Source organism: Gambusia affinis, linkage group LG07 (assembly GCF_019740435.1).
Source record: "Gambusia affinis linkage group LG07, SWU_Gaff_1.0, whole genome shotgun sequence".
Classification (NCBI taxonomy): Eukaryota; Metazoa; Chordata; class Actinopteri; order Cyprinodontiformes; family Poeciliidae; genus Gambusia; species Gambusia affinis.
The window spans coordinates 13,691,929-13,713,116 of NC_057874.1; the positions used below are offsets into that span (position 1 = coordinate 13,691,929).

Genomic DNA, 21,188 nt, shown 5'->3' on the forward strand with positions numbered 1-21,188 from the left:
GAAGACGTCAGTCTCTACAGTAGGTAGACTAGTTATACAAGAACAAGAAAATGTGTTTTTGAAAAGATTTAAAATAATTTTAGAAATAATTATATCCCAGGAGAATAATATTTTTATCCATTGATTGAATAATAAAAATGGAGAAGAAAACCTGTAAATTTTTTATTTTGTACTCAAACCCCAGTATCATATCTCCTTCCAATTTTCTTTGAAACAAATTCACCTTTTAAATTTAGACTTTTTAGTCTAGCATGAAATGTAACCAGTAATTCATGACTTTCTGTTTTCTTGGTGTTAATGACATATAAAGCCTCTTCCCTTTGTAACTTGTTAAAACGAGGAAGGCAGGAGAAGATGCTACTGAATAAAACTTTCCATATGCTGGGAAGTAGCTCCAATGCTCCCGTCACATGACCAGCTGGAGTACAAAGGTTTTCAATCATGTGAGTCCATCTTCAGCAATAAACTTTGACACAAATTTATTGAGTTTGGAACAAAACCAACCTGAAACAAATGCAAAAACATCTTAAAGTTCACATATACTAGACATTTATTTTTTCAGATGGCACTGCCTTTAACGTGGGGCATCATGATTGTCAGAAAAGTGGAAAGACACCATTGTGCAGGACTCTGCGACTAATACAACATTTTTACATGTTCTTTTCTAAACAATTTTTCAAACTGTTAAAACCTGCAGTGAGAACGTAATGCTTTCATGTAGAGTCACCAGTACTAAGTGCAGTGGATCCTGCCAGATTTATTTGATCCACTAGAAAACACAATGTGTAAGACATAATGGCATACTGCTTCGTTTGCATAAAAGAATACCGTTACAAAGATTCCTGCTGATAAAGGTGGTTATTTTTAAGAAAATCTGCGAGGTATGTGTTAAAATCTGTCAAAAATAACCACAATACACCTGAATAAACTGATTAATAAGACAAAAATTAACAGTTGCTTCTTATTTCTAATGTAATACTTAATCTTTCACATACTAATCTAAAACAAAAGGAAAAAAAGCAATGGAGCTGATCAGCAACCAGGACAAAGTGAAGAAGGTCAGTGTTCGATCATCGTCATTTATGCCACATCTGATTTTACTGATCGGCTGCTTTGAGTCACATTAAATTTAATCAGACATCACTTTAAAATGCTTTCAACAAACTGGAGGAGCTTCAGCAGCCGGGGTGACTCAGAGGTGGAGGAGTGAACCGCTGGCTCTACACCAGCCTTCGTCTCTTGCAGTCGCGCTCCACCTGGTCTTCAGGCTTGTTGGTTGGCGCTCCCAGAGGAGACACCTGGTGCAGCACGGAGTCGTCGGACGCCTGGCCAAACAGCGCCATGAGCAGAGCAACGCCGAACCCAGTGGCACGCTCGCCCTGCAAAAACAAAAACCGAATGAGACACCAAGGACTGACCTGCTTAGTTCACCTTCAACGTCAGCTCCATGCAGGAATGGCAGCATGAACTTTATCCTCACAACGTATTTGTGGTGATATTATGATAATAATGAAAGAACCAATTATTACATAATTTTTAGGCAACTGAACGGATCTGATTGAATGTGACAGCAAGCACAAACAGTGCTTTAGATCAACATTTCCATTTATCATTTAGGACAGCAGTCACATAAGGAAGTGTGATTTATATTGTTAAACTGCAAATCGTAAATGCATTGAATCATATTTTAAAATTTATTGATTAGGGCTGTAGTGATACACTAACATGATATTCTGCTCACGATACAATATATATCACGATATTCAGCAAAAGATACAATTAGATACATTTTTAAGATTTCCTGAAAGATTTTAGAGGGACAGAGTGATTTTGGTGAAATTTTGTGACTGTTCCATAAACTTAGCCTAAATTAATTGAACTGATGGTGTAATAAATGTTTTTGTAATACATTTGCTTTGTTTACATGTTAATTGTGTGGTTTTGTGTATTTGGTTATGCAGAACAAGAACAAAAATTGCATTATGTACATTGTGTAATGTACATAAAGCAACAAAAGTTGCATTATGTAATGTAAGTTACATTACATGATGCAACTTATCTATTTGATTATTTAATTTGTTTTTGTTACATGTGATTTTTAATGTACATGTGCAATCACATGTACATTAATTCATGTGGATTTGACATAAAACTCAAAGTAGGATTTAATGTATCATCACTCGCAGATGAAAAACTGACACTTAGAGGAAAAAAATATCAATAAATATTGTAGAATCGCTAAAATTACACAGCCCTATTATTGATATTTATTGATGTTTTCAGAAGAAACAGTGAGAAATAAATAGTAAAACAATCCCAACAACACGGACAGTTTTGGAGTTTAAGCGTCATTAATGGGAATTTATTGTGACGACAAACCAAAACAGTAATCATGACAAGAAGTTTATCGCAATAAATAACAATACAATAAAATAAATGTCCATCTGTAGCTCCATGAGATGTTCGAGGTCCTGATGTTTAACACCATAAGAACAAATGTTTTCTGAGACTTTAAAACGATTCTGATAAAACAGAGAGAGCAGCTGTGAGCAATAAAGTTATAAAGTTACTCACTGCGTGAACTGGAGACGCGATGTCAACATGGACCCAGACACCGGGCCAATCAAAGCCCAAGTGGGAACCGATAAAGAGACCGGCACAGGAGCTCTGGGCGTTCTCACGGTCCTGAAAAACAAAGTAGTAATAAACAAAATAATTAAACCCTGCAACTAATCTGAATCCAAACCAGCCTAGCCCTGCGGGAAACAGAATTTAGCAGCTGCCTTAAATCAGAAATTAACCATTTCTGAAAAGCCCAAAAGTTTTCATTAAATTGTATTCCGGCAAGAAGAGGCACCAAAATTCTTCTAAAGTAAAACACAGCCTGTTATCAGAAACACTTCTTTAAAAAAAATAATAGGGCCAGGCTGGTTTAGATAAATGAAATCATGATTTGAAAACTTCTTTTTGTCTTTAGTTCAATAATCAGAGACATTTGAAAGCAACAACAAAAAAGCTAAAAAAAAGAATAAAAATCTGGGGGAATCCATTACACACGTGTATAAAAATGACTAAAACTACCAGGTAAAACTTTTTTCTCTAAAAACAAAAAACCTTTACAAGCAGGCGAATATAAATTCAGACAAACAAAGTGTGTCACGCCTGCAGCAACAATCGTTTCCCTTCAAGGTTATTTTCATCCTTAGAGTAAAGAGACATTTAGGACTCTGTAGTTTGTCACTTACAGCCACAGAGTTTTTCATGTCGGCCACAGCCGAGGTGAACTCGCTGAAGTGCAGCTCAGGACAGTAGACCAGAGGGTGGGCGAGATCGCCGCTGCTGCGACCTGCACGCACGCACGCGACCTCCCACTGCTCGCTGTTGGTCATGACGGCAGCGTGGTACTTCCCTGTGGAGATTCCCTGAACAGAAAAACAAAGAAGTAAATACGAAGACAAAACCTGCATGACGGTCTCCTGTGTTGGTGTGTTTAAACACCTGAGCTCCCGTCAGAGTGGCCATATCCAGGATGATGTCAGCAGACAGATCTTTGGAGGCGTACACCACTCCGTCTGCCAGCACCAGTCTGCCCTCTGCATCGGTGTTGTTGATCTCCACCGTCCTTCAGACAAAAACAATTTACAACAGCTCGCATAAATGATACAACACACAACCTTAGTGCTGTGCTAAAGAGGCTGGGAGGAGAAAACACAACTCTGAGGAATGAAATGAATCAGAACGAGTCTCACTTTCCAGAGTAGAGCGAGTGGATGTCATCGGGTCGAGTGGCAGTGGGTCCCACCGAGTTCTCCGCCAGGCAGAAAACCGCGTGGAGGTTATCCTTAAAGCCCTGAGGACGGCAACAGAGAGCGGCTGGTCAGAGCTGCGTTCAGAGGCAGAGACGACATGAAATCGTTTAATCAGCTGCCTCACCTGTTTGATGGTCGCCTTGAAAGCTCCCAAAATGGCAGCAGCTCCACCGCAGTCTCTCTTCATCCCCGGCATTGTAGTCTAGTAAGAATTAAACAGAAGACATGTGTATTTTTAGTTTTAATAAATATAGAAAACAACTCCTAAAGTTAAAACATTTATAAAAAAAAATTACAAAACTTCCAAAAACAAGATAAACAAAAAGCTGTTTCATTCAGATAATATTTAAACTGATTAAATGTCTAGAAGTCACTTCATCTTTTTGTCAGAGTGCATGAATGTCATTTTGTTTCTCACCTTTCCCTTGATGCTGAGTCCACCGGTGTCGTACACGATGCCTTTGCCGACCCATGCGATGGTCTGCGTCGCCCCGTCAGGAGTGTGGCTCAACACCGCTAACGCAGGAGGATGCTCTGCAGCCTTCCCAACTCCGTAAATACCTGAGAGAGGAGAGGAAAAAAAACAAAACATAAATACCTGCTATTAAGGATGAGCTATTTGAACAAATTGATTCACATCAGTTTAAAAAGTTATTCTGCCCTCAATAAACTGTTGGAAATATTTAGTATATGTCATCTTATGTTTGCTGTGTTTGTTGCGTGAAGTTGTTTCGTTGTGCAACAGCTCCCATTGAACTCCCTGTGAGTTCATCAATTTCTGCATTATAGCTACAGAAGGAAACAAGCAGGAACTGAACTCTAAACTCTGAACTCTGAACTCCGTCAGCCCATAGGTGCCTGTGACTCAACAGAACAGAAGAAGCAGCAACGTTACGTGATTAACTCAAGATAACAGAACAGAAGAAATAGCAACGCTTTGTAATTAACTCAAGATAACAGAATAAGCCATGTAACTAGGAAATAAAAACAAAGGGTGCTTCAGAACGGTGGGAGATTGTAAATGAAGAACGCTCCTGTCTGTTCTCCTTGCCGCAAGTAAATCTAAAACTCTCTTGTCTTTCTCCTATTTGTGTGGCGTTCGAATGTTGTAGGTTGTTTGAACCCGACATAAACCTTATTCCAAAATTACACCTTAAAAATAATATCAGTATGTTTATTTCTAGCCCATTCATCACGCATTTTTTAAATGAGGAACGAAAACAAACTAACAAATGGAAAAAATAATTTTTCTTTTTTTCCCCCTCCAGGGGGTCCTTTTGTGGGCTCTAGTGTCCCTTATACAACAGTAGGCTGACAGGAAAGGGGGAAGGAGAGAGGGGAAGACATGCGGCAAATGTCATCGGGTCCAGGAATCGAACCCGCGACGGCCGCGTCAAGGACTCAAGGCTCCAAACGTGGGGCGCGCTACCCTCTACGCCGCCAGAGCACGCCCCTCAAAAATTATTTTTCTTAGTTTTGGTATTGAGTTTTACATTTTTATTGGGACAATCCTGTTACCAATAAGTCAATGGTGCTACAACACACTCCTGTTTCTTACTATCTGCAGTGTTGAAAGTAAGGGTAGAAACTTTTATAAGTACAGAAAACCACAAACATGCAAATGCTCTACCTCCAAATCCTCTTTGTTTCAGTTCCTCTCCACGAATGATGACTGGAGTAATTCCTAGTTCACTTCCTACAGCCTTTATTTCCTGTAACAAAAACAGACATTTGCTACAGTAAAAATTATTCAAACTTATCAGAATACCAGCACTTCATTTGAACCACCTAATGTGGCTCATGAGTAAGTTTATACTTATGGAATCAATAAAAGGATTTTAGAAAACCATATCTCTAAAAATCTGGGACAATGTTATGAGGTAAGATATGGAAGTTTCCCAAAAATAATGAGTTACATCTAGGAAGTGGTCCGTGTTCATCTCACTGCAGGGCGTGTCCACAATGCGAGCTGCCAGCCGGACGCCATCAGCAGCACTGGAGAGACACTAAAATAAATAAATTAAAAAAACTTATGTGAACCGGGACTGGACAACAAATCAATAACTATACATATCGCGATAGACAAGTAATCAATATCAATAGATAAAACATCTGATAGGATATCCAATAGCATTCTGGGAGATGTAGGCAGATGAAACGATTCAGCTGCTCGACCTCTGAAAACCAGCTAAACTAGGTTGGTAGCTTCAACTAACTCACTCATTTTTGTTTACCGAGCAGCAACCTGCTGAGCAGCTTGTGGTTACCTAGCAACAACTTGTTGAGTAACTGGCACAGCAGCAGTTTCGGGTTTTGCCACTGTGCCTCGTAACTGCTTAAAAATAATAATAATAATAATAATAATAATAATAATAATAATAATAATAATAATAATAACAATTTGGAGTGAAAACTGGCCGACAAGAAAAGTCATACCACCTGATCGGCAGCATTTCAGATATTTAAAAAAATTAATCAATAATTATCAAGAGTGACAGTTATCAATATCGACTGATATGAAATACATATTTTGTAATAGGTTTTTGATCCATATCGTTCAGCCCTAATGTGAAAGTTAGAAAATGAAATTATGTGACTGAAGGAGGGAAAACTAAGCATATAAAGGTATAAAGCCAATACCTTGAGTGCTGCTTCATCCAGAAGACCGCCGTCGCTATCGACGACCACAAACTCCACGGTCACATGCTTTTTCTCAGTCCTGCGAGAGGACGCTGAGCGCCGGGTGAAGAGGGGGAACGCCCTGGCAACGGCACAAGCAGAGGCGAACACATCTGAACGCTCACACACCACCTACAGAGGATAAAACGTGTGTGTTAGCTGGTTAATAACCAACTGACCAGATTTATTAAGGTTGATCTTGACATTTTCGCCAGGATAGACACTGACCACAATGCAGCGGTTGCTCCCTCCAGGAAGGCAGGAACGGATCAGGCGGGAGAGGAAGTGGACAGAAGCCGGGCTGTTGTGCCTGCTGACCCGTGAAGGAAGAGCGGCCACCACGGCTTGGTTCAGGTACAGGGGGCAGCTGTCCGTGGGGTTTGGGTTCAAGGTATTGAGAGCTGCCTGCCAGGTCTGAAAAAAATTAAATAAAATAAGGTGGAACTTTCGTCTCCCTGTAAGGAAACAAAACTTTTTGGTTGTAGTTTAATAGACGTTCAATTAAAAATCATAAACAGTTTCTCAATGACGTAAATAGGTATTCAGTTTATGCAAGCACACACATTTACATTTAATCAAGATAAGGTGAAAATATAGACATCCAACCTGAAATTCATGTCATGCAAAAGAGGAGTTACTTAATATTAGTGTGGGAGGTAAGTGTGTGCATGGGTGAGTGTTTATGCTCCAGAAACTTAACCTCATCGTTTTACTTTTATGTGTTTGTTGTGGTAAAAGACTCTCTCACCTTTTTTCTATTCTATTTCCTGGTCAAAATAAAATTTGGTTGCAAGACCCACATATACCATCACGACAGGACACATAATGAAAGAAAGGAGAGACAAAAGATTTGAAGACTGTAAGGGAGAAACTTAACTTAGGTAGCGGACTGCACTACCTAAGATGGGATCAAAGTTTAACTTCTCGTTTTGGTTGGATCTGATTGCTGGGCTTTTCTAACCTCTTATCGGGAAGCAGAACAAGATTAACAAGTCTCACCACTCTTAAAACCGTGAACAGCAAAACAAACAAACAAAAAAAAACGGATAATAGAACCTTAAACGTTACAGCAGAATCATCATTCCACAATAAACGTATCAATTTAATAATTACGTTTGTTAGTGACGCCGTTTTATTTTTTCCCCCTGTCATTTCCAGGTAAAGGAGCACCAATAAAAAAAACTATCGTTTTTTAAACCATGCTAAAACAAAATGAACACCTTTAAAAGTTTTTCTCTTGGACTACTTTAACAGTAAACAATACCAGGATATCTGTAGCAGAACTTTATTAACTCTCAGTGTGATAGTCTGCGTTATCTTCAATTAGCGTGGAGCTAACACTAGCAAACACCCGGCTACAGCATTTCCTCACCTCCTTGCTAACGACAGGCTGCAGTTTTCCTTTGATTTGGCTCCAGGAGAGTTGCTGTAGGTTGTTCTGCTGGCCCAGAATCAGGACGGGACGATTCTGGGGCTCCGAGTCGCCGGCAGAAACCTTAAACTCCAGGACCACGTTCGCCATTTCTGCAACCCAGGAACCACCAGCAGCAATCCGCTGATGGTCAACGGTATGCTACGTTCAAGACGCTGAAGGGAATGCGGAACTTTCACTTTTCATCAGCAAACAAACAAAAATCCTCTAAATCGGATTTTCTTGGCTAATTGGACACGCTAAACTTGTCAAAATGTTACGATTTTACTATATAATTTTAATAAACCAGCAATACGTATAACTCATTTTCCTTTTTTGGGTGATATTGTGGAATAAAATGTTAGAACACTTATCGAAATTATATCTTCGGTGAGCCTAGAAATAAAGTTGACAAAACTAAAATTAGCTCACACTAAACTCCACTTCACCCACTCCTTTACATAATGTTTTGTCACAGTTCAAAAAGGAAGCTAATGCAATTTTCTTCTTTACACTTTAACCTGAACTAACGTTACTAAGACTGGTGATGGCAGCCAAGAGAGGACAAAACACTGTTCCCTGTTTCGTTACATTCGCCATATGTAGCGGCGACGAATATGAAAAACAGGGCCTTAAAAAGTATTCAAAGCACCTTAAAAGTGCTCATATTTTGTAATGTAATAATCATAGACTTTAATTTAATTGGGCTTTTATAGGTTGACAAAGGGCAAAAATCAAAACGCAGTACAAGTAACAGAAATGCACCATACTTTTCAGTTTCATCTGAAACTGTTAATCACTTTACATTTTAAATATATGCAGTACCTTGTGTGGCGCTGTCATTTCAAACACTGATAAAAAGAGTATAACAAAACTATTTCAGCTACAAAAGACAAGAAACGTGAGTAGAAACCACTTCATTGATATTAACGTTACTTTTTTACTTTGTTATAAAATACAACCAAAGGTAAAACAAAAGTCAGTATTAAAGGCGTAAGTCTTAAAAACCTTGATGAAATGCGTTGTATTGCTACAGAATAGATTCTACAAATAATCAAAGTATTTGCAAGTATTTCTTTAGCTACAAAGATAAAATATCTTTATTAACAGATGGCAGATTATTAAAGTAGGTTGTACAGTTGTGCAAATGGTTTAAAGCCATATTTAGATACAAGAGGAGGTATTATTGAGTAAAAATAAAAAGGTTTTCATGAACAGAGCAATGGTTAATGTATTGTCTCCATAATTATTCAATGCTAAAAATAGCAACAACAAAAAAAAACTTTTGGGAAAGGGCATAAATTCAAATGAAGAGAGAATTAGAATAAAAATAACAAAATAAAAACTCAAGTAAACCGAGTTTGTCTTTAGTGTCACAATAAAAAGAGATTATCTTAATTTTAAAGACAAAATAATTTAAAAACACAAAAATAGACAAAAATGTGTAAAGAAAAAAAAGTCTTTGTGTCAACATTTGTTGAAAATTGTTTCATTTGACCATATATTGGTCTTAAACTGGCCAAAAATATGAATAAATGAGAAGATAAATGATACTCCAATTTCTTTAAACTTTAGCATCAAAACATTTAGCATCTGAAATCTCTTACTTCGCTAACAAACTGCACTGAAGCAGGCAACATTTAAACCTGAAGCATCCAGATAAAAATGTTTATTAATACACCTTCAGTGCTGAATGCAATCACCTGAGGTTATTCCTTCATTACTGAATGTCATAGATAGTCCATGTAAAAGATGGCCTTCATTTTAGGATGTTCATAAATACACATTGTTCTGTAAACAATATGATCAAAACTACATCTTTTTTTAAAATTAAATGTTATAAATGATAATTTATAGTAATAATAATTACATTAGTGCTACTCGCAATAAGAAAATAGTCTTGTGAATTGCATAAAAAGTTTACAGCATCTATTAGATGTTTTGAAAGAGTAAATTCGAAAGAGTTTGTAAATCGCACAACACCAACACATTATTGCAAAGCTCATGAGAAATGTGCGTTCTCAAAATATTCCCTAAAATGTAAGGTAGTTTGTTGAAGGGCACAGAAAAGTTAAGTCTGACTTACTTGACAACTAGACAAACCATTCAGCTCAATGGTTATTATTAAAATACAGGATTCTTACATACTTCTTTTGAAAATTACCAATCTTTCCAGACTTCCCAGTTCTTTTGATTTTAAATAGAAAATACAAAAGGTCGCCAGATTTTAAATGATTTAAAACAGAAACTAAACGACAGGCAGAAAGAAAGAAACAACACAAGGAAGGAATTGATAAAGAACATAAGAAAGTAAATAAGTTCAAAAGAAAGTACACTAAGACAAAAAAAAAAGAGGAAACAAGAAAAAAATGAAGGGGATAGATGCAAAGAAGGAAGGACAAGAGGAGAGGTAATGGGAAAAGTCTGCAAACAAAGTTGTTTCTATACTTGTATGCATCTGGAAACCACAGAAATCAAAATCTATATGTGGCGAAACCTTTCAGGTAACAGGGAAGTCTCATTAAAATTTGCTGCATGTCATGATGGTCAAAAAATATTCAACATACTGGAAATTGTGCCCATCAATAATTTCCATTTAAAGCAGAAAAAACAGGGCTCAGATTGAAAACTTCCTAAACTAACTTATAAAAATCTCCTAAAAGCAAATACTGACTTGTAGAGGGGTGAAGTGCGCGTTGTTGTAGTGCGCTCTCAACAACGCTGCCAATAAATTCTTCATAGTATGTGACTTAATAAAAAAAGTTAATCTAAAAGCTCTACAAATATAAGTAACATAAATGGCTGGATTTGAGAGAAGCAAATATTTCTATTCATGCAGGACGATATACATGATGTGTAGCAGCTTGCCACATGTTCATAACTTGCAGCTGTATGTTGATAAACTCTCCCTTCATCGGTGTTTGTGTGAGCTTTAAGCATGACACAAGCTTCCGTTGGACCCGCAGGTGGCAGCGATGCTGCAGTTCTTCAGGATGGGGCTGAAAGGGGAGGCTGCGTCCGCCTCTCTAGGAGGAAACGGCCTCATGGTGGAGAGGATCAATGCCAGACAGTCGGCTACGTTTTTGTTTGGGGCGCAAGCCAGAGCTGGGGTGTGGCCTGAAGAAGATCAACAGGTTAAAAAACTTGGACTCCTTAGACGATCTCCCTCAGAAATGAATATTCTCACTTACCATCCTCGTCTACAGCCATGACTGCTGCTCCTCTGCTCAGCAACACCTGCACAACAGTGGCCAGGCCTTTTCTCGCAGCAATATGAAGAGGCCTGCATTACAAACAGATTTTACAGTTTTCACATTCACATCGTCACGGCTGACGTTTTAATGAGAGGTCTTTTTGCTGGTGTGGTGCTCAGAGCTTTACAGCAACTCACATCTGGAGGGAGTTGTTTCTTGCATTGATGAGGGAGGAATCTGTGATTTCCCCAAGGAGCAACAGAGCACACATCTCATGACCCTGCAGACAGAAGTATAACGCTCATGAGCCTAAACAATGCTGCTTAGACTGATGGTTGGCAACAAATTTTAGTTCCCACTCCAATCATAAAGAGTACTAGCGGGTAGGCATGTGACCTTGCTGCAGGCTAAGTGAAGTGCTGTGTTGTTGTTGACGTCCACCAGGGTCAGGTCTGGCTTCGCCTTGAGCAGTAAGAACTCTGAAAGGCAGATAACAAGCAACAACTAACAGGTTTATACATCACAATCATAAACTTGGAGTTTTTGAACAGGATGTAAAACAATCTGTAAGCAGTAGAGCATTAGAGGATCAAAACTACAGAAAACAAGCAAAAAATAGTCAAAAGTAGGGATGCAAACAATTCATCGACTTACGATTAATGATTTGTTTGATTAAAATTATTTCCTTTTTTAATGTTGTAGTTTGGCCGCCATCCAGAAGAGGGCCCCCTTGGTCATCCTTAAACGGAGCCAGAAACAAAGATGGCGGCCAAATATTGGGAAACGAAGGAAACATAGTGGATATTTACAAAATAAGGAAAGCCCTATTTAATTATCTTCCGAAGACAGAATTAAAAAATGGAATTTAATGGATGTAAAGTAATGTTGCCACACACTTATGCGCCTTGAAGTTATTTGCGATTCGCCATAATAGAAAAAAAAAGAAGAAGATGGCAGCCAAACCAGAGCAGAAAAGAAAAACGATCTAAACAGAGTCGGGAGCGGGATGGAAAATACACTTTACGGGGTTCTGTTTTGAAATATAGACACTTGACAAGTTCCGTAATTTAACACCTTAAATTCAGCCGTGCGTTGTCGATCGATAAGAACAATCAACTTTAGATGAACTCATTAATTAAGAACTTGCGTCCCTAGTCAAGAGCCTAAGATACCTTTGGTCCAAACAATCTTTAGTTACCTACCAACAGCCATGGTCTGTCCGCAGTTTGCTGCAACCATTACAGCCGAGCATCCAGAGTGATCCACGGCATTGACCTGCGCCCCGTGGCCCAGAACCAGCTGGAGCCCAGCAACACTCCCTGAATAAGCAGCTGCATGCAGTGGCGTCCTGTACATCCAAACAGCAGAATGAATTCAAACTTACCCAAGCTGCTATAAAATAAACCGAAATAGTAAATATTAAGCTGGGATATCCGTTAATTATTTCATTTAAAATGCTAATCTTTTCTGCCATTTGCTAACAAAAAAAAAGGCAATGTGTGGGACACTTTATTTAGAGCCCTCTGAGTTTTTGGCATTTTGTCTTGTTACAACATCACACTTGTATATTTAATTAGGATTTTCTGTGAAATCCTAATAAAAACGAACAACAAAAAAACGAAATGTGCGCTATTATTTTGTAGAGCCACATTTCAGAAGTTTTAACCATTTTGAGGTTTTGCTGAAGCTTTTCCGATTTTTTTCAAAACGTATTTAACCTCAGTCAGATTGTTTGGAGAACACCTAAAACACCAATTTGTTTACATCTTGTAAGAGATTCCCAGGTCAGGTGAACTGCACAGTACATCATTGTGTTGACTTCAGGCCATATTGTTGAGCCTTAGTGACAAGGCATATGAATATTTTTGAGGATTATAAAACAAAAATAATGCATCTCTTACTGGTGTTATTTTAAATTATTTCCCTAAATTAAAATGCATTTGCATTTACATCACTTTAGATTCAAGGAGTAATTTCAATGTAAGTGTTTTTGATGTGAAAATGTAACCCACCGTCCTTTGGTATCATTAGTGTGAACAATATAAGAGCCAATGGTCTTTACTAGAAGCCCAGCAGCAGCATCATGTCCATTGATTCTGCGTGGAAAGCCAAAAGCATTTTAAATAAATAAATCTAGTCTAATATAATCAGAATTAATGCATAAAATTAGTTTTTAAAGTTTATTACAATACTCACAAAGCACAGTGCAGTGGCGTAAAGCGATTTCCTTCCTGGTTGCTATAAAGTTTGTTCTCAAGTAAATGATGTAAACATCCTTCGTGACCTGAGAAGAGGAAATATAATAAGGTTGATTCTTACATATTCTAGTTGCATTCTTCTCCTTATTTGCTCATTTATGCATTAGTTGAGAATTAATTTAATTAGGAATTAAAACTAAATTAGACCAAATTGTCACCATGGTAAGCAGCCCAGTGTGTGGGTGTGTAGCCCCTGAAGTCTAGCATGGAGTCCAGAGGGTCAGCCTTTTTTGCAGCTCCGAGCAGAATGTGGAGCAGTTTTGTGTGACCACAGGATGCAGCGAGGTGGAGCGGCGTCTTTCCCTGAGCGTCTCTGCACAGGGCAGAAGCCCCATGTTCCAGCAGAGCCAAAACAGAGTCCTCACTACCCAACATGGCCTGCAAAACAAGCAAGCCATGAAACAGATTCTGGATTAAAGTTGTAATGAAGCTAAAAAGAGGAACTGCAATGTGATGTGCAGGAACTCACAGCTCTGTGCATTGCAGTAAAGCCTCGTTTATCTGCAGCATCTGGATTTGCATTTTTCTCCAACAGGATGTGGACACAGTCAGTGTGACGTCCTAAAGCTGCCAGGATCAGAGCTGTCCTAATAAACAAACAGGATTCACTGTTTAATAAGGCTGGAGAAATTATCCTGGCTGGGAAAATTAGCTTTTTATAATACATGTGGTGCATATTGGGTATATTTCTCCTAATACTTTTTAAATGAATGAAGATCAAGATATTTACTGCATATCAAACATTATTCTTGTTTATTACCTTTTTATTATCGATTTAACTTTGTGCGACAAAGTATAAAATCTAATATTCATTTTCTACCCCATGGAAACATTCTTTCATTTAAATAGGATTTTTTTCTGTCATGAACGAAACATATGTGTTTAAAATTAGAGTACATCAGCGTTGGAAAAAAGTCAAACCACACAGCCACTCACTGTCCCTGCGTGTCCTGAGCGTCAATGATGCCAGAACTTTGTTCCCTGTTGACCAGTAAAAGCAGACAGTCCACTTGGCCTTCAGCAGCTGTGAAAAAGAAAGATAATTCAAATACTATAACTAGTCAACATATTTGGCAATACTCCAAAAACACAAAACTCTTACCATGTATTCTTAACTAGTTTCTAGTACAAACATCTTATTACACTGGAAATAAGACAAAACTAACCAACAAATAACTTTTCCGCAAGAAATAGGAGCTTGTTTTAAGTCAGTTATTTCCTATTAATGATGACAAGTGTCTTGCTCCACTGGAAGATTACTTCACCGCTCATTCATCCATATTAAGGAATTATTGACTCAAAACAAGCCATTTCTCCGTACAAGTTACTTTTAAATTAGTTTTGAGTTATTTCAAGTGGACCAAGATTTGTGCAATAGAAACTAGACCCAAAACACTTGGTAAGAGTTTGTGTTTTTGCAGTACATACCTGCAGCATGCAGAGCAGTCCGCTTCTGCTTGTATTCCTTCAACGTGTAGGAAGCCTGGTGCTCCAACAGGACCGCCACACATTTGGAAAAGCCTCTCTTTGCAGCAAGGTGGAGCGCAGTCTGGCCTCCAATGTCCCGCACATCCAGACTGACTAGCGTCTCACATAGCAAATGCAGTGCCTCACAATGCCCATAGTAGGCCTGCAGACATAAAGTAATTAGTAGAAATAAAAGGTTGCTATGACGCATTTATAGTCGTCATACTCACAGACAGGTGCAGAGGACTGACTGGAATATTACTTTCAACCTCTTCAAGACAATTAAAAGAAATCTCTAAGAGCTGTAGGAGCAAGATAATAATACAAAAAGCCATTAGTTGCAGTCTGCAGTAACTAATGTAAAAAGCAATACATAAAAGCCACAACTGACCAGTTCCAGATGTTGTTTGTTCCCATAAGCTGCTGCATAGTGAACAGCACTGTAACCTCTGCTGTTCTTCAGAGTGGGATTTGCACCGTTGTCAAGCAAAAAGTCTAAACACCTGAAATCAGCAGAAAGAATGAGATGCTTCAGTGTTTTTGTCCCTGAAAAATAAATAAGAAAAATGACTCATAATCTGAGTTTAGCTTTAGAGGACATTTCTGTTTTAAATTTTCTCGTGGCAAAAACAATTAAAGTGTTATTGTTATACACAGCTGACTTGAGACTTTGCTTTGTAGCAACATGCAAAAAAACAAAAAAACAACAACAATTAAAGTTGCACTTAAAATTCACCAAATTTTCAACTAAAAATGAGATTTACTTACAGAGAGGCTTCTTGTTTTCTTTCCTCACTGAGGTCTGGCTCGTATTTTGTTCCTCCTCTGTGAATAAAAACAAGTAAAGTTAACCGAGTCGGACAACAAAAAACCCAACAAAACAGTTCCCAGTCCGATGACAAGAATCAGTTGATTTTCAGCTTAAGCGGCTGATGAGAAACTTGAGGAAGTTTTGGATTAAAATGACAGGAAAAGGTTCTCACCCACAGAAGGTGTGTGAAGCAGCGGCGTAGTGCAGAGGGCTGCAGCCCGTCAGATCCGCCTCATTGAGCTCCGCTCCGGCTCTCACTAGAGAAAATGTACACTGGCTGTTCCCATTGGCTGCAGAGTAGTGCAGAGGAGATCTGACAGACAAAATAGAGAGGGTTAAAAAATTTTAAAAATCATTTTATGCCATGCTGCATATGGTGCTCACCTCCTCAAGTCATCCTTTATATCCAGTTCAGCTCCACTGTTTACCAGTAAATTAAGACACTCAACATTTCTGCAAAACAAACAAATATCAGAGAGAATATATAATATCTAAGAAGGGTTCAACATATCTTATGATCACAAATGAAAAAAGGATTAAAGTTTCACTAATGGCATTTATTTGACCGTTTAGCAGAGAGGAAATGAAGCTGAGAAAAAAAAAAAAAAGATTATTGCGGCTGCATCACAGATGGTTTTATTAAATGTAGTACCTCCTCTACACACTACAAACACCCAAACTTTAGTCAAATTTTTAATTACAGGGAGTCGTCCTCTCTAAAAGTGATGCAAATGCGGAAACAAAACTCAAAGAAAAGTAGCGTCAGATAATTAAATAATCAAAATAGTTCCGTTCTTCCATGAAGTCCAGTACCAGATTTTCTTTTTCTGGTCAAACTTCAATCTGAAGCTGGGTTGAGTTCGATTATGTCTGATCTCTCACCCTCCAGAGGCAGCTGCATGTAGGCAGGTCCTCCCATAATCGTCCTGGGTGTTTATATCAAACTCCAGGGTTGGGATTTGGCCATCCTGAATGACGTTGTAAAACTGGCCTGAGGCAAAAACAACAAAAAGAAAAACCCAAAAAGTTTTCAGCCATAGTTAAATCTATCATGATGACAGCTAAGATCCCGATAGAGAGCTGGTGGACTTAAAGGGATCCTCACCGTTAGAAAGTAACTTGCGACAGCAATCTGGGAAGCCAAACAGCGCCGCAAAATGTAGAGGAAGCATCCCATGAACCCCCCGTCTACAGATCACATTAATTAATTAATTCATCTCTGCAACCAATAATAAAAATCATACAGCGAATGATTTGGAGAATTCATCAAGGACCAGGATTTCTAATAATTTTTTTTAACCATAAATATGATTCAAAAGACTCTCATCCAGACAGACTCACCTGCCTCTGGCAGCTCCGTTGGTCAGCAGAGTACTGGTCAGCAACTCCTGACCGTATCTGGCAGCAACGTGGAGAGGAGTGTTTCCATTTATGTCCACACAATCAATCTCACCTCCTGAATGAAGAAGACAAATCTTGCATATGACAAACCCTTTGACCACCATCAGTCCCATCGTACAGCAGGATGTGTGTTACCGTTTTGGATCAGAATCTGGGAGCTTGTGAAGCGTCCGTGCATCGCAGCCATGTGTAAAGCGCTTTTTCCTTCTTTGTTCTGTTGGACACATTAATAATTAACATTTAATATTCCAGAGGTCTTTAAGTTCTTGTTTTGAACACATTCCAAGCAAATCCAGACTCCTTTCCAATTTTCATGTATAAAATACAAATAAAAGTAAAATGAAGATTTTACTTCGACTGGATTTGCTCAGCTTTAATTAAACAGTTTTTTTTATAGTGTAATGTTAACAAAAGTGAGAAAGAAAGGTGACTGATCAGAAACTTTGGAAAAACTCTTTTACCTTAATCATATTTTATATACAGAGAACAGCTTCATAAATACAGAAACATGAACTACTGGGCAATTGAAGTGTGTCTGATGGATTTTCTTTTCTTTTTTCTTTTAAACTATTAAATCTTAGTAATTTTTATGCAAAAATATTTTCAACTAAAAGCATTTCTATAAGAAAAAGTTTCATAAAAGTGTGAAGGGGAAATCTACTTGTAGTTAAAGATTAAATCAAGTGTTCAAAATCTTAAGTTTAAGCATTTTCAAAAATCTTCAACACCTAAACAAATTTTTGAAGTACTTGTCCAAATCCTCATGATTAGTAGATCTAACCTTTAAATAAATTATTAAATATAGAAATCAATTTTTAATCCTTTCTACAAATACTTTTGGTTTTATAGACACATTTCACCTGGACGTTGACATCGGCACCATTGTTGACCAGGAGCTCAAGACAGAGCACGCCGCTGGAGGAGATGGTGGCCAGATGCAGCGGCGTGTTGCCTTCGTGGTTGGGCTGGTTGATGTTGGCGCCGCAGTTCACCAGTTCAGTGGCTACAGAGTCCTGGCCCGTGTGACAGGCCATGTGAAGCGCCGTGTTCCCAAAGCTGTTTGGCTCATCAGGCTGAAATCAAGGAGGGAAAACAAAATAATAAAACTCGCTCAATTCAGAAAGTATTTTTCTTTCTCACCAGACAGATTATTTATGTTTAAAAGTATTGAAGCTTATCATTCATTTGACTAAGCTACAGCAGCTTTTACCTCCTCCTGGAGTCTCAACAGACACCTGACTACATCCAGGTGTCCGCTGGCGGCCGCGACATGGAGCGGCGTGTAACCATGCTTGTCTTTGCACGCCACATCTGAAATGTAGGACATCAGCAGCTTCATGACGTCCAAATGTCCTGCAAGAAGAGACTTACATTTACTTCAGGAAGCTGTGTTCAAAAAATAGAAGAAGCTCTTGCTACATAACCAGCCAAATGAAACTAGTTTAAAGTCTTTTCTCATCTGACTGCTGCAATAAGAAGACAAGGATCCTTAAAATCTTACAGATTTTCAGAACTTTCACAAAGTTACCAAATATTGTCAAGATGTTGAGGAAATTGAATCAAAATCTGCTTTAGCATAGGATCAGTTTAATATGCATTAGGTAATTGCAACCTATTTGTATAGTTTTAATAGATTTGTTTGCTTTTTAGTTGAACTGTACAGCAAGTAATACATGACACATTAAAATATAACATAAAACCCTTCAAATTTGTTCTTATGGTGTGTGTTTTGTTTTTTTTTTCAGTTAAAATTGTTCATTATAGGCTTAAGTTACCGAAGATGCAGGATGGAAAACTGTGAGATTTTTCAAATATTTTACAAATATTTGAAAACATTAATTTAAGCTAAAGAGTTTTTATATATTACTTTTCTCACCGAGATGTGCAGCCCAGTGTATTGGCTGTCTGTCCTTCTTATCTTTGGCATTTGCACTGGCTCCTTTACGCAAGAACAAGTTCACCATCTGTAAAACACAACACTTGGGTAAACATATGCGTTTGTGCAAGACACCCAGATATCAAGTTTGTCAATTAGAAACCACGAGATACAGTTTTACACACAGACAAAATATTTCAGAACAAGACGTTCAAAGCATGACATGCTTTATTAAAGGAAGTAAATCTGGTCATAAAGATTTAAAAGAGGACATGACACGTTCATATGTTGTTTTTTTTCTGTCGTCTTTACAGGTTACCTCAGCGTGCCCGCGGTGGGCTGCGTGATGTAGAGGTGTTCTTCCCAGTTTGTCTGTAACATCAAGGCTGCAAACATATGGTATGAGGGCTGCAGCGCAACCTGTGGCCCAGTTCGCAGCTGCCATGTGTAGTGGAGTATGCCAGAATTTGTCCCGCGCGTTGAGTTCTGCTTTGTGTTTTAGGAGCAGTTCTACAGCCCTCTGTAGTTATAAAAAAAATATATATATATATAAACATATCACATGTCAGACTGTAAAATCAAGTAGTTGCTTATTCAAATGCCTTTGATTTAAAAAAGTATATAAAAGTACTTCATTTCTCGAGGCTGCGGCTCGATGTAAAGGAGTGAGCAAGCCCTGGTCCTTAGAGTTTACATTTGCGCCTGTCATAGAGAGAAAAATCAAAAACAAGCTTTTCAGCTGCACACGGTTTGTACGTTTTAGTCCTTATGCAGTGATCAAGACTTCTTTGGTTTACCTGCATTTATAAGTAGTTCCATGACATGAACATCACCCAAATAAGCAGCAGCATGAAGCGGTGTGCTTTGATCTTGGTCCTGAAATTGTAAACATTTTTAAAATTTAGTGTCAGACAAAAATTTCTCAAGAATATTTTAACTAAAAATGCTAATAAACCAGACACATCTGGCTGGTTTTTGCATTTTCATTCACCTGTAATGTACTGTCAGGATAATAAAGGTGTGATAGTAAAAGGAAAACACACAGAGCCCAAATGTGGAAGATCATAACATCCCTCTATTACTTTGAACAAATGCACATTTCCTTCTACTCTTAAGTTTTAACAGTTTAAAGTTGAAATTTTACCAAACACTTCAGCAATTTATTGAGCTGTTAAACTCCCTCTTTGATTTAAATAAGGATAGCGATCCATAATAATTACTATTTGTACTAAGCAGAGCCACATACTGATTATACTGCTATATTAATGGTCATTATACAATCTTGTGCCAAGCCTCTTATTCTTTGTGATTTATGTAGATTATCTTAAAATAGCAAAATAAGTGCCAAGTGAATTACTATATTTGATACACATCCTATAGCCATAGAAAAATTGTAAAAAATGATAACTTTATAGCTTTAAGGATTGGTCCAAGATGTGTAGCAAACAACTTTGACATCGCAACATCAGCTCCAGACAGGATGACCCTACCTGAGCGTTGACACTTTCGTTGTGCTCCAATAACAATGCAACATCTTCGGCATTTCGGCTGAATATGGCCTGTATCAGAGGAGACTGAAGAGAAGACATTGGACAGTCAACACAAACAATAAAGAGTAGTAAGGGATATGCCATTTAAATCACTTTATACTCTCTGATTAAGGTAAAAAGCCAAGCTCGTAGAGGATAAAAACTTTTAAAGTCATGTTTTTAAAACGCCTTTTATCTCAGCCTTCAAAGAAATGAAACAAAATCTCGATGGTAAAGGATCTGTGACACAATTAGCCTGAAGGAAAACTTTCCTCGTAGTGCAGCTATGATGACTAGCAGCTGTGAACAACAGTGAAGAGTCGAGTAAGTTTGCCAAAGTTTATTAATATCACTGAAAAATCAGTGTTTACTACCTGGTCCTTGATACTTCTCAACTCCATGTCCCAATCACTCAGAAAGCTTCTTCATTGAGACTTTGTGTAAACTTAGCAGCATATCTGCTAGTTAGCCTAGCTTTAGCTTATTTGGCAACTGGGATGTTTGGAGCAGTTGTAGAACATCGCGAGAGGACTTCGAGGAGCGGGATTTTAAGGGTTTCGCTTATCAAGCCAGCTTTCTGTCTACGAGAGTACCGATGCAGAATCTGTGGATGGAGATGAAAATTAGAGTAATGGTAAGGAGGGATTCCAGCCTCAAAGAATTAAAAGATCTCATTACCGATAAATCCTCAAAATTATGTGGAAAGCATGTTAAAAGCTGTCCAACTATTATAAGAGGAGTGTGTAATGTCAA

At 38.1% G+C, this 21,188-nt stretch overlaps 2 protein-coding genes across 3 annotated transcripts; both read right to left on the minus strand.

Moving 5' to 3' along the window:
- Positions 1-462: 462 nt before the first annotated feature.
- Positions 463-8,478, minus strand: npepl1 (aminopeptidase like 1). Its single transcript, XM_044122220.1, has 12 exons — positions 7,861-8,478; positions 6,717-6,902; positions 6,450-6,620; positions 5,726-5,815; positions 5,440-5,521; positions 4,228-4,370; positions 3,934-4,011; positions 3,750-3,850; positions 3,499-3,622; positions 3,246-3,422; positions 2,575-2,685; positions 463-1,379 (listed from the first exon to the last, which is right to left on the minus strand). Exons 1-12 carry the CDS (start codon positions 8,008-8,010, stop codon positions 1,221-1,223), a joined length of 1,572 nt encoding a protein of 523 aa, XP_043978155.1. The 5' UTR covers positions 8,011-8,478; the 3' UTR covers positions 463-1,220.
- A 503-nt stretch (positions 8,479-8,981) lies between these two features.
- Positions 8,982-20,967, minus strand: LOC122834096 (serine/threonine-protein phosphatase 6 regulatory ankyrin repeat subunit C-like). Of its 2 annotated transcripts, XM_044122222.1 has the most exons (28): positions 20,810-20,967; positions 20,397-20,480; positions 19,704-19,782; positions 19,538-19,608; positions 19,226-19,426; positions 18,907-18,994; positions 18,241-18,383; positions 17,891-18,103; positions 17,166-17,244; positions 16,971-17,085; positions 16,735-16,817; positions 16,512-16,620; positions 16,014-16,082; positions 15,802-15,942; positions 15,587-15,643; positions 15,210-15,321; positions 15,049-15,120; positions 14,780-14,981; positions 14,288-14,375; positions 13,821-13,938; positions 13,510-13,729; positions 13,290-13,377; positions 13,106-13,189; positions 12,296-12,441; positions 11,490-11,572; positions 11,291-11,373; positions 11,091-11,182; positions 8,982-11,016 (listed from the first exon to the last, which is right to left on the minus strand). In XM_044122222.1, the coding sequence occupies exons 1-28, from the start codon at positions 20,834-20,836 to the stop codon at positions 10,832-10,834; spliced, it is 3,132 nt and encodes a 1,043-aa protein (XP_043978157.1). In that variant the 5' UTR covers positions 20,837-20,967; the 3' UTR covers positions 8,982-10,831. The 2 variants fall into 2 exon arrangements, with proteins under 2 accessions (XP_043978157.1, XP_043978158.1); XM_044122223.1 differs by lacking the exon at positions 15,049-15,120.
- Between the last annotated feature and the right edge of the window lie 221 nt (positions 20,968-21,188).

Bases quoted from the DNA above. Each gene is read 5' to 3' on its own strand.
- npepl1 (XM_044122220.1), bottom strand. From the start codon at position 8,010: ATGGCGAACGTGGTCCTGGAGTTTAAGGTTTCTGCCGGCGACTCGGAG. The intron at 5,816-6,449 runs GTATTGGCTTTA...TATTTATTTTAG, and splicing joins TGGATGAAGCAGCACTCAAG to TGTCTCTCCAGTGCTGCTGA. The intron at 4,012-4,227 runs GTGAGAAACAAA...AATTCTTACTAG, and splicing joins GACTCAGCATCAAGGGAAAG to ACTACAATGCCGGGGATGAA.
- LOC122834096 (XM_044122222.1), bottom strand. From the start codon at position 20,836: ATGGAGTTGAGAAGTATCAAGGACCAG. The intron at 19,427-19,537 runs GTACTTTTATAT...TTATAACTACAG, and splicing joins CCGCAGCCTCGAGAAATGAA to AGGGCTGTAGAACTGCTCCT. The intron at 18,384-18,906 runs GTGAGAAAAGTA...CTCTTCTTGCAG, and splicing joins ACACTGGGCTGCACATCTCG to GACATTTGGACGTCATGAAG.